General features: G+C 40.4%; 1 protein-coding gene across 1 annotated transcript in view; it reads left to right on the plus strand.

Annotated features, from left to right (window-relative positions):
• Window positions 1-13361, plus strand: part of TTC27 (tetratricopeptide repeat domain 27) — a 626083-nt gene that overhangs the window by 52319 nt on the left and 560403 nt on the right. The window contains exon 3 of the mRNA XM_077486426.1: window positions 5598-5769. Within this exon, the coding sequence (XP_077342552.1) occupies window positions 5598-5769 (172 nt within the window). The remainder of the gene's footprint in view (window positions 1-5597; window positions 5770-13361) is intronic.

The following is a 13361-nucleotide window of genomic DNA, read 5'->3' on the forward strand; positions in this document are numbered from 1 at the left end:
CTCTGAGGTCTACAGACAATTCTTTAGGCTTCATGGCTTGGTTTGTGCTCTGACATACACTGTTAACCGTGGGACCTTTAGGAAGTATCAATGTTATGTAAGGAGGGTCCAATACTTACTGTATATACACACATATACACTGTATATCTCACAAAAGTGAGTATACCCCTCACATTTTTGTAAATGTTTTATTATACAGTATCTTTTTTAACTGAAAAAATGACACTTTGCTACATTGTAAAGTAGTGAGTGTACAGCCTGTATAACAGTTTAAATTTGCTGTTCCCTCAAAATAACTCAACACACAGCCATTAAAGTCTAAACTGCTGGCAACAAAAGGGAAAATTTACAAAATGAGCCAAATTAGCCATTTTCCCTCCCCGGTGTCATGTGACTTGTTGGTGTTACAACATCTTAGGTGTGAATGGGGAGCAGGTGTGCATTTTTTTTATCGCTCTCACTCTTACTCTTTCATACTGTTCACTGGCACATCATGGCAAAGAACTCTGTAAAGGATCTGAAAAAATAATTTCTGCTCGACATAAAGATGGCCTAGGCCTTGGCACCCCAGATGTTTTGGAACTACATTTGCCATGATGCCCAACTACACTGCAGAGTGCATGAGCATCATGGGAAATGTAGTTCCAAAACATCTGGGGTGCCAAGGTCGGCCATCACTGGCCTAGGCTATAAGAAGATTGCTAAGACCCTGAATATGCACGGTGTCCAAGCCCGTACAGTGGCCTCGCCATGGTCCACCAGAGAAGTCAAGTGCACGTGCTCAGCGTCATATCCAGAGGTTGTGTTTGGGAAATAGACAGATGAGTGCTGCCAGCATTGCTGCAGAGGTTGAAGGGGTGGGGGGGGGGGGGGATTAGACTGTCAGTGCTCAGCCCATCTCTAACACCACCAGCTCCATGATGTTGTCATGGAGGAGTGAAGAGGACTCCAGTGGCAACCTGTGAAGCTCTAGTGAACTCAATGCCCAAGAGGGTTAAGGCAGTGCTGGAAAATAATAGTTTTCGCACAAAATATTGACAATTTGGGCCCAATTTGGACATTTTCACTTATGGGTGTACTCACTTTTGTTGCCAGCGGTTTAGACGGCTGTGTGTTGAGTTATTTTAAGGGGACAGCAAATTTACACTGTTATACAAGCTGTACACTCATTACTTTACATTGTAGTAAAGTATAATTTCTTCGGTGTTGCATGAAAAGATATAATGATATATTCACAAAAATGTGAGAGGTGTACTCAATTTTGTGAGATATTTGTGTGTATATAAAGCAAATAGTACATGGATAAAAATCAGTTCATGTCCTGAAAATATCAGTACTAACACAGCGCTAAACAATAAACAAATTAAAGTCCCAAATAACAGCATAAAAATCCAAAAGGAGATTGTGCAGAAAGGGTGACAATGATGGTATAATCAACGCTGTGAGGTGATAATAATGTTCATCAAAAAGTGCTGTAACTACTCCATCCACCAGGATTGCACCAATATTTCACCACGTGAAGTTCGTATCCCCTCAGGGGGTTAAACTCACCAGATATAAGAATAATAAGCGCCTTTAAGGCTGGGTTCACACTGCTGCGGGGGGAGATCCGGATGTGATTCGCACCGCAAATCACATCCGATCTCCGTAGCGCTGCGAGTTCAGCCATACAGATAGTATGGCTGAACTCGCAGCGGTCCCGCAGGAAACTCGCACGGGACCCTTTTTTTCGTCCGCAACAGAATCGGATCGCATGGGCGTTCACACCATGCGATCCGATTCTTGTGCGAGTCGGCAGATCGCACTGCGATATGCGATCGGATCTGGGGGTGTCATTAACATAACATTGACACCCCCAGCCGTCCGCATAGGGCAGTGTGAACTGCCGGCGGGAGTAATGCGATGCGGGAAAACGCCGCGGATTCGCGGTGTTCCCGCATCGCAGCAATGTGAACCCGGCCTAAGGGAATAATCCCGTTTTTATATACCGCAATTCAAATGTCCTCCACCAGGGTTCGTCTGCCAAACACGCAGAGCATCTGGCACGAGAAGAGAGAAGATAGGGTGTAGCAGAAAGAGTGAGAGCCCAGAAGCAAGCAAGGAAGGACATTGCGGAAGCGTGTTTGGCAGACGAACCCTGGTGGAGGACATTTGAATTGCGGTATATAAAAACGGGATTATTCCCTTAAAGGCGCTTATTATTCTTATATCTGGTGAGTTTAACCCCCTGAGGGGATACGAACTTCACGCAGTGAAATATTGGTGCAATCCTGGTGGATGGAGTAGTTACAGCACTTTTTGATGAACATTATTATCACCTCGCAGCGTTGATTATACCATCATTGTCACCCTTTCTGCACAATCTCCTTTTGGATTTTTATGCTGTTATTTGGGACTTTAATTTGTTTATTGTTTAGCGCTGTGTTAGTACTGATATTTTCAGGACATGAACTGATTTTTATCCATGTACTATTTGCTTTATGACTTTTTCTACTTTAACGGCTGCTGACCTATAGACCCTCGAGACTAATTCGATAGGTCATTATTATATCCGTTTACTATTTTTCTGAATGTTTGGTCTGCTGAAATAGGCGCTGAGTGGGGTACTGTGGGCCTATCTTATACCCTTTTTGTTCTATAATTTGTGTGTATGTGTATATAAATATGTATATATTAGATCTGCACGATTCTAGCCAAAATTAGAATCACAATTTTTTTGCTTAGAATAAAAAGATCACGATTCTCTCACAATTCTCGCAATGTAAAATCTTTCACATTACACAAAAAAAAATTGGGCTAACTTTACTGGTTAATTTTATTTTTATTTTTTTATTAATTTAAGTATTTTTTTCCAAAAGAAATTGCATTTAGAAGACCCCTGCACAAATATAGTGTGGCATAAAATATTGCAACAACCACCATTTTATTCTCTAGGGTCTCTACTAAAAAAAAAAAAAATATGAAAATATAGTGTTTTGGGATTCTAAATAATTTTCTAGCAAAAAAAAATAAAAATATATTTTAACTTGAAACCAACAAATGTCAGAAAAAGGTGGTTAAACATCCCTTATTTACACACAAAGTGGGTTATTTACTAAAGGCAAATCCACTTTGTGCTCCAAGTGCACTGAAAGTGCCCTTGGAAGTAAAGTCGCTGTAAATCTGAGTGGGGAGACGCAAGGAAAATAAAAAACAGCATTTTAGCTTGCACGTGATTGGATGATAAAATCAGCAGAGCTTCCACTCATTTCAGATCTACCCCTTAGATTTAGAGCGACTGCACTTCCAAGTGCACTTGCAGTGCAAAGTGGATTTGCCTTACGTAAATAACCCCCAGAGTCTATTCCTTTGACAAATTGTTACAATGTTTATACTCAAGTTCCACTGCTAAAGAATGTTGTGATTCTTGGGAGTTTTTTTTCTTCCTTTCTTTTGACGGCTGAAAAATTGCGATAACGATTCTTGACGATTAACCGCGCAGCTCTAGTGTGTGTGTGTGTGTGTGTGTGTGTGTGTATATATATATATATATATATATATATATATATATATATACACACACATACACATATATACACTTTGTAAATGTTTAGGCAGATGTGAAAAGTGCTCTATTTCTGAAAGCATTCAAAGTGTTAGAAATAAACTATTACCGTGTGACACAATTGAAAGTAAATGAATGAAGAGAAATTGAAATCATGTCGATATTTGGTGTGACCACCCTTTGCCTTTTAAAACATCATAAATTTTCTAGGTACACTTGCACACAGTTTTTAACCGGTTCCCGACCAGCGCATGCCGTTGTACGTTGGCAGAATGGCCCGGGCAGGCATATTGGCGTACAGGTACGTCCAATCTCTAATACGCCCTGCCATCGCGAATGCACCGCCACGCGCGCGCTCGCGTGCTGGTCGGGACCCCCATGAGTCCGGTCGCGGGTCCCACGGACTCTATGGCCACGGGCTTACCCACGATCGTCTCACGGGGCAGTTGAACGGAGAGATGCCGTTGTAAACAGCATCTCACCGTTCTGCCTAACAACTAGTGACACTGATCTCTGCTCCATGGGATTGGAGCAGAGATCAGTGTTCACTAAATGAAAGCCCAGCCCCCAACAGTTAGTAACACAGCCCTAGGAACACTTAACCCCTACACTGCCACCCACTGGTTGACAACTTCACTGCCAGTGTCATTTACACAGGAATCGGTGCATTTATATAGCAGTGATTGCTGTATAAATGACAATGGTCCCAAAAATGTGTCAGAAATGTCCGATGTGTCCGCCATAATGTTGCAGTCACAATAAAAATCGATGATCGCTGCCATTACTAGTAAAAAAAAAAAAAAATTGTTAATAAAAATGCCATAAAACTATCCCCTATTTTGTAAATGCTATAACTTTTGCGCAAACCAATCGATAATCGCTTATTGCGATTTTTTTTTTTACCAAAAATATGTAAGAATACGTATCCGCCTAAACAGAGGGAAAAATAAATAAAAACCTCAGGGGTGATCAAATACCACCAAAAGGAAGCTCTATTTGTGGGGGAAAAAAAGGACATCAATTTTGTTTGGGAGCCACGTCGCACGACCACGCAATTTTCAGTTAAAGCAATGCAGTGCCGAATCGCAAAAAGTGGTCTGGTCTTTGACCAGCAACATGGTTCAGGGCTGAAGTGGTTAAGTAACTTGGCAAGTAGGTTGTTCTAAACATCTTCGAGAACTAACAGATCATCTGTGGATGTAGGCTGCCTCAAATCTCTTCATGTTATCCCAGACAGACTTGATGATGTTGAGATCAGGACTCTGTGGGGGTCAAACCATCACTTCCAGGACTCCTTGTTCCTTTTACACTGAACATAGTTCCTAATGACAGTGGCTATATGTTTGGGGTTGTTCTGCTGCAAAATAAATTTAGGGCCAATGACATCTCCCTGATGGTTATAATGGATAAGTATCTGCCTATGTCTCTTAGCAGATACTTCACTTCCAGGACTGCTTGTTTCTGGAGTGATGGTTTGGCCCCCCACAGAGTCATGAGCTCAACATCCATGAAGTCTGTCTGGGAGTACATGGAGAGGCCGAAGGATTTGTGACATTTTACAGCATTTTTTCACACCTGCCTAAAACGTTTGCACATGTTTTACATGCTACCATTTGTATTGAAGCTCGCTTCCTACTGCCTAAGCAGGATGGTCTTTTGCTATAGTCACATCATCTGTAAAACGTATAATAACTGGGAACAGCGTTACCTGAAAATTTGAGGACAATTGTGCACCAATAGGATAAAAAACTCTTATACTAGGAGAAGCATGTGTTTTTTTAATTTTTTGTCTGTTTCTGTAAATTATAGCTGACTGCAGACTGAGTTTGAAAGATCATTGTTATTATTAAGACTAATATATATGTTATGCAACTTTTTATAAGCAAAGTACTTTTTTATTTGCTCAGTGTCCTATTACCCAGGCATAAACAAAGTTTGTCATTTTCTTTTTTTGTTGTGTTGATTTGGTCCTGATCACCTGTAGTGATTTTAGATTGCAGAGTCATTTGTATGACTTGGTTTTCCAGACTATGCTTTTTTTTTTTCCCTGTAGATATCACATCCTTGCTACAGTTGCTTATTGAAGGCAATTATGAGGCTATTGTACTCAATCGACTGATGCAAGAGATCTTTAGTGCTCCAGAGCCAGATGAAAAATTGGACCTTTACCTAGAGAGACAGATTTCTGCATTCCTGGACTCTCCCACAGAGCTGAATAATGACAGGTAAACATTTTCATAGCTGTCTATTACATACTGTGTACAATATGTTACATGACACTACTGTTAAATCTCATAGCAACAAATAATCAGTATAAAACTGATGGTGCAGGGTTAGCTGAATCTGTTAAATATACATACAATGTCACCATATCGTTATGCCTTTGTTGGTATTAGCCATATTCAATTTTTCTAGTGCTATAGATTTTTGCTTCTTATTTATTAAAGAAAACATGCATGAAACAATTTGGGAGTACATTGCAACTAAGATAAATATACAGATTGCTCTGGTTTTAAAGTTGACCTCTCACTAATTCCAGACAAACCCACTTTATTCTTCCTACCCCTTGTACTTAGCTTCTCTTTTAATTTTTTTCCCTACTACTTTTAATTAGGAAAATACACTTCTCCTTTGACCTAGAATGTTATTACAATGCTCCTAATTTCTCATACTGCTGCAGAGACCTGGGAGAGGGTGTTCCTATTGGCAGTCCATGGGTGTTGACAGGCGAGCAAAAAACGTCCTTGGTATCTGGGATACATCACTTACTGACCCCCTTTTATCAGTCTCCACTGTATGAAGAATAGCAAACAGCAAAGAACTTTTGCTTTGCGTGTGCATTTGTCGTGCCAGCACTGGCACGCTGAACACATGTGCAAAGAAGCAAGGCTCTGCAGTTTGCTTCTTTATGCAGATGTATGATCATGAAGCAGGACTACATAGGGAAAAAGTCCAACCCAACGTACGCACTGCTATCAGTGTCCTGTGCTCCTGGGCAATTAGGAGCTTCAGCACAACTAGCAGAGATAGACTCCCCAGCAGTTTGTGTTTATAGAAGCCCAAAGATTTAAACCAGGGCCTGACAAATTTGCTTTGAATCTTGGAGCCAGCTAAAAAAGTTAAAAGCCATTTTTTTTCAAATCCACTGCCCGGCTCCTGGAACTTCATGTCCGGGGAGTTGGGCAATAGGAATTTCTCACGCCTGGTGCCAAGTGAAAAAAGACCAAAAAAACAAATATTTTTTAGTTTTGTTATCAAATTTTGCAAATAAGTAATTTTTCTCCTTCACCGATATGCGCTGATAAGGTGGCACTGATAGGCCTCACTAATGGCCATTGTTGAGTTGGTACTGATGGGCTGCACTGATGAGGCTGCTATGATGGGGACTGATGAGGCGACACTGGTGAGGCTGCACTGATGTGGCAGCACTGATAGGCATTGATGAAGTAGTACTGATGGGCACTGATGAGGCTGCACTGATGTGGCAGCACTGATGACTCAGCACTGATAGGCTGCACTAATGTGCACTGATGAGGTGGCATTCCCCGTCCACTTACCGGCAGTAAGGAAAGGGCAGAAGATGAAGACCACAACCCCAGCACCCAGCTGTCAAACTGAGAAGGTGATGTTGGAGGTAGGTGGGCAGTGAGAGCAAGCTAGGGAAGCCCTCAGCTACGCTCATCGCAGCACCGCCTACCAAAGGAGGATACCAGTTCACAAAAAGGAGCACATATCCTGCTCCATCAGGCCGGGGCCTCAATTACTGGCCAGCCTGACATTAGTCCGCACACATGGGGTAGAATCCAGATCGCTGCTGAAGTGTAGCTCAGGCACCAGGGCTCGATTTCCAGTCGTCATGGTGACCTGACGCCTAGTTTTGTTAAGCCCTGATTTTATATCACCCTGACCTTATGCTGAGCTAGAACTAAGGGCAGAGAGAGACATCTAGGAAGCACAGCCTAAGTTTATACAACCCTGTCCACAGTTCCTGGGCAGTTCTGAGACGCAGGGTGTGGATGTGAGCTAGAAAAGTGGTAAAATAGAGAAATGTAAGCATTTTATTTGCATTAGCCTGACTTGTATCACCATTACAAGGTCCTTGACTTCTAGAAAATTATGATCTGAAGGACACAGATCAGCAATGCTAAAACAGTGAACAGAGGGAGGAGGAGCTGAGAGGCAGGGTTGTTTGGAAAATGACTCCAGCTCTATCCTACTACTGAGTCCACATGGGCGTGATGATGTAATTGTTTTCCTGATTAGAGTATCTATGGGCTTTGAGGGTTTTGGTAACCCTGCTGCACTTAGAGTAGACACAGGTGTCCCGTCCCCTGCACAGAAAATTCTGAAACAAAAGCTTCTGAAAGCTAACTTTGGAAGAAGATAACCCAGCAATGCACAACAAAAACTTTATTTGAGGACAGACTATAAAAAAGTACCTACATTCCTTCCAAAACAGTTTTTGTCCACATATGAGCTTTAACCACTTGATGATTTGGAGGCAAAGCAATACATCCTAAAAAATGACAGTTATTAGAGAGCCTTTTTACAGTCTGCTTTTCTCCCCCTGCTGACACTCTCCCCACCACTATTATGTGCAGTTATACAAGAGATTGCTTATACAGCAGAAGCGGCAGTCAATATTTAGCTGCTGTGTGAAATGACACTTACAGATAGTATGCAAATACGCACATATCCTGTGTACAATATATTGCATTTTCCTTAAAAAAAAAAAAAATGCAATCCTTTTTATATTTTACTGCTTGATCACCTGTGTTATTATTGTTAAATATTGTGGTGGTCATAGTAGGTGCGGCTGGCTATGAATTCTCAGATTTGATAGAATGTGTGAGTTTGTATTTTCCTGCAGATGGCTGAATTTTATATTTGATGCATATCTGCATTCCTGTGAATTTCTCGAATTCCATAATTCCTAATTTCAGTTCCTCATTTTGTTTCTGATAATTAAACATACTTTTTTGATTTCTCAATCAAAATGTGTCCTATAGTAGCTGCATGAAATTATAAATTTCCTTTATTAGTTCTGATTGGTTTTGTAACATCTCACATGTCTTGTTGCTTGTATTAAGTGCATTCCATAACTTGACAATTTTATTGTCCTTACCCTTCACGGAACCTTCTAAAGCTAAACAACAAGAGCTGTATTGAGCTGACAATACATTATGCAATTTTCTTTTTATTCAGCCAGGGGTTGACGTAAACAAAATTGCTTGATACTCCCATCGCCATAGTCAGTGTCGATAAGGGAATCCCCCCTGCTGCGCTATTAAATTCTGACAGCGGGAGGTTTTCTCGCCATCAGAATACAATGATCACCGTTGCTGGCTATTGTGCAAATAAACCTGATAGTACAACCATCCTGCACATAGATGAATTGAAACTTGTCTGGCTCAATAGGAAACAGCCGAATTTTGATCCGTCTATGGCCGGCTTTACTGTCTGAAATTTTGCTGATCAAAAACATTTTTTTTTCTCTAAAAAATTCCATCATTAAGGTCCATGCCTGCTTACATTTCAAAAGGACCACCATGCGTTTTTTAACACCCATTTGTTAACTTTGTCAGAACTGACACTGCCTTGACACTTTGGTAAGCATTTTGACTATATTATTAATAATTACAAAAAGGAAATACTAACCATATTTGAGACTCATATTTTTTTCTATAGTGCACAGTTCAGGTCTTCTGATCTCTTAGGCACAACGGGCTAAGTCGCATATAGATGCTATTCAGAGCCCTACTGGGGAAATTGTCCATGACTTAGACTGAGTGGCGTCTCTGACTAAGAGATCACGGGCAATAAGTGCTCAGTATTTTCTCTCTCCTCAAATTAACGTTGTTGCATAAATTATTTTTCCGGCAGTGGTGGAAACAGCCTGTTGATTAAGGTTCTGGTCTCCCAACCAACTCCATTCAGAAGCTGGTGAGGGGTTAGCAGTATAAAGTTTCTCAGCTTTCTTAGCTTAAGCAGAAACAAAGGGATCATTAAAGTCCCCCAGAACCCAAATGGGTATATAAGCATATGGAGCCATAAATTAAGCTAAACAATTTAAACTGTCTGAGGAAAAGCGTGGAGGGACATATTTGCTATAATACACATCATACCAGCCAATTTACCTAATAGGAATATATAACGAACTTGGTCTTCAACACGAGAATGTATTAAAGCAAAAGACACATTGTTATAAATTAAAATACTAACTTTTCTGGAATAAGCAGTGTGAGTGGAGTGAAACTGCACCTGATAGCCAGAGTTTTTCTGTGTAGATAAAGTATTGGAGGTGCGTTTCCTGCAAGCACACCATCAGAGCGGTATAATTTAAGTATAGAGAAAAGTAACTGTTTCACTCCATCACCCAGGCCCCTCAACCGCCATAATGACAACTTAACAATAAGAATAGACATAGTGAACCTGCGTCGTGACAATAAAAAACAAAAACGAGCAAATTAAAGAGGTAGTTGTGACAAGGGAGGTGGGGCCAATATTGTGCCAGTGTTCCATAAAAAGGGGTTAGGTCACAGGGAACCTCTAATGTATGTATACATATCAGAATGGGAGGCCATCAATAATAGGATGCAGTAGGTACACACTTGCACAAACCATCCAGAGGGCCACTGGAGGCTATCACATCTCACACACAGTCACCAAAAACAAAGGGGGCCAAACATGAACTGTGCATCCACACGGGACAGGTATTTGGGGGGGGGGGGGCACGTCTCTTTTATCCCATGGATCTTGCCAGTTCCATGTGAGGAAAAGTGATGTCAAATACAGTAACTGTATGTAAACTTACCACCTTAAAGGAGTATAGGTAATATAACAAATGCATGTAACTTGCATTCCATCAACAGATGTAAGATCAGATGTAGCATCGCATAGGGTAAATCAAATCCCCGTAGGCGCTTCTTGACCTCTGTGAATTTTGCTGCTTGCGTTGCAATTCAGTGAAGTAATCAGGGTAAAATGAAATTCAGACATTATACACCCTAATTGCTTAACCTTTGGTTCTGGCCTAGTAAAGGACAGCATCACAGTCTTAAAAGTTCAGTAATTTGAACAAGAATGGCCTCTGTGGTTCCCCAGGGTGTGATGGCCTCCCAGGCACCCAATGAGCCCTCTCAACTGCAAACATAGAGGAAAACGTTTCCCAGCCAAAAGCTTCCACAAGCCAGTGTCGATGAATGCCACTGGATTCTTTCCTTTGTTTTTTTCCAGGATGCCACCTGCCCGCACATTATTTCTCGAAGGTCAGGTTTTTGCCTTATCCATTCTTTTTCAAAGGCCTCTGGCTTTACTCTCCCTTGTAGTAAAAAAAAAAAAAAAAAAAAAAAAAAAAAAGAAATGGAGCATACTCTCGGAGAGATCATTCCTGCAATCACCTCCTGTAATACTAACCTGTCTAGTGCCACTATTGGAGTGAAACTATAAGTTGCATTGATTAATTTTGTATCAGTTTTCCTGCACGTTGACATCCGTTTTCATGCTTATGTTTTTTTTTCCCCGTGCATAAAACTGCATACATGTTGCAGATTTATGCGCAGAGGGGAAGTGACAATCGTGAATTGGACATGTATAGGAGTATGTCATCTGCATACGCCGCTACTTTATGTTCCTCACCTCCCACCTTTACACCCCCTTATGTTGACATTGTTTTGTATTTTTGTGAGTAATGGTTTCAAAGCAATCACATCCAGGAGTGGTGAAAGCGGGCACCCCTGCCTTGTTCCATTAGACATCTCAAATGCAGATGACGTAGTCCCCATTAACCCCTACTCTAGCTGATGGCTGTGTGTACAAATTATTTATCCATCTCAACATCTTTGGTCCTATTCCTATGCTCTGGAGGTTTTCCATCATAAAGCACCAATCTACTCGTTTAAATGCCTTTTTGGCATCGATCGATATTAATATCATTGGGGGCTTATCTTGTTTTTCATTCCCCATGAGTAGCAAGGTTCTTAAACTGTTGTCCCTCCCCTCTCTACCCGGCACGAATCCTACTTAATTCCTGCATAAGATTTTTTAATCTTGTTGCTAAAATCTTCGCATATAATTTTGTATCAGCGTTTAATAACGCTATGGGCCGTTAATTAGAGCATATTGATTTATCCTTTCCGGGTTTCGGTAAAAGAGTTATATTTGCTAGCAATATATTTGCTCCTTTAAGGCTTTATAGATTTCATCTAAAGTAATTCTCTCATTTAGTCTCTCTGCGCTTAGTGATGATATTTTTGGTAACTTTGTTTCAGCTAGGTATTTTTGTATTTTAGCTTTTCTCATCTGTTTTTCTTCTCCTGTCTCAGTACTTCTAATTGAATATAGTGCACTGTAGTATGATTTAAAGGCATTAGCTATCTCAGATGTTCTACATTTCATTTCCCCGTGCTCATTTTTGATCTTTTCAATATAATTTAAGTTTTTTTTTTTCCCTTGAGATCCTTGCTAGGTGTTTCCCCGGCTTATACCCACATATATCTTTCTTTAGCTACCTTCTTGAATACTTTTCTGGTCTCATGTTCCATCATGTCGTTTAGTTGTCCGCGCTTTGAGGATCTCCTTTTGTATATTTCTATCCAAATACCTCTTATGATTTAGCTCTAACTCATATATTTCTTTATTTATATCATTCATTTTTTGTTCTCCCTCCTTTTTTTTCCCCCAGCTCCGATGGAAATGAATTTTCCCCGTATCAGGGCCTTGTGGGCCTCCCAGAGTGTTGCTTTGGACACCTCTGTTGTATTATTAGTTTTAAAGTATTGTTCATTCTCAGTTTTTATAATTTGCTCTACTTTACTATCCTCTATTAGAGCCTCATTGAGTCTCCAGGTGCCTTATCTGCACTCCGTTTCCCCCACTCTGATTTAAACTATCACTGGTGCGTGGTCTGAGGAAGTGATAATTCCAATCTCCGCCTCAACCACATTTTCCAGTGTTTCGTGGGCAACAAAGATGTAATCCAGTTTTGCATACGTGTCATGTACCACAGAAAAATAATGTATAATCCTTTTTTTCCAAATTATTTATTCTCCATATGTCCAGCAATTGTTGTGTATACATTTTTTTTTTTTTAAATAATCTTTGTTTATTTTCTTGAGGTGGTACATGAGACGTATTATCTAGATCAGTATCCATTGAAAAATTAAGGTCTCCTGCCAAAATCACTTGTCCCTCGTTAAATTCCGCTAAAGCTGTCAAAATCCTGTTAAGGTATTTTTTTGGGGCATTTATTAGAGCAGTACACATTAACTAATGTATATCTTTTCCTTTGTAGAGTTCCTTTCAGGAACAGGAACCTCCCATCTGGATCCCCCTTCCTCTCCTCGACTACAAAGTTCAAATTTTTTGATATTCCAATCACAACTCCTTTAGACCCTTTATTTGGGGAATCTGCATAGTACCACACTGGGAACGCACGTGTATTTAATCCAGTATTAGAATCAAGGGATATATGCTTCTCCTGTAAGAAAACAATATTTGGAAGATATCTCTCTACTTCTTTTAGTATAATATATCTTTTTTTTTTGGAGAATTCAATCCTCTTACATTATATGTTATAAACTTAATATCTACCATTTAGTAATTTATGAAAATATCGTATTTCAATTAGTGGATTTGAGTCAACAGATTTTCCCTCTTTTCCTACCCACCCCCCTCTCCTCCCTCCTCCCTCATTTGATGTAAACCTGACCCTATGCTCTGGAGCATCTTACCTGGGACCGCCTTATCCCTCTGCTCACTTTGTCCTGAGGGGGCATTCTGTTTGGACATGTCACAGACCATCTTACTTGTAAGATGA

The sequence above is a fragment of the Lithobates pipiens genome, unplaced genomic scaffold, assembly GCF_037356315.1.
Source record: "Lithobates pipiens isolate NorthernLeopardFrog02 unplaced genomic scaffold, aLitPip1_a1.2 Scaffold_18, whole genome shotgun sequence".
Taxonomy (NCBI): Eukaryota; Metazoa; Chordata; class Amphibia; order Anura; family Ranidae; genus Lithobates; species Lithobates pipiens.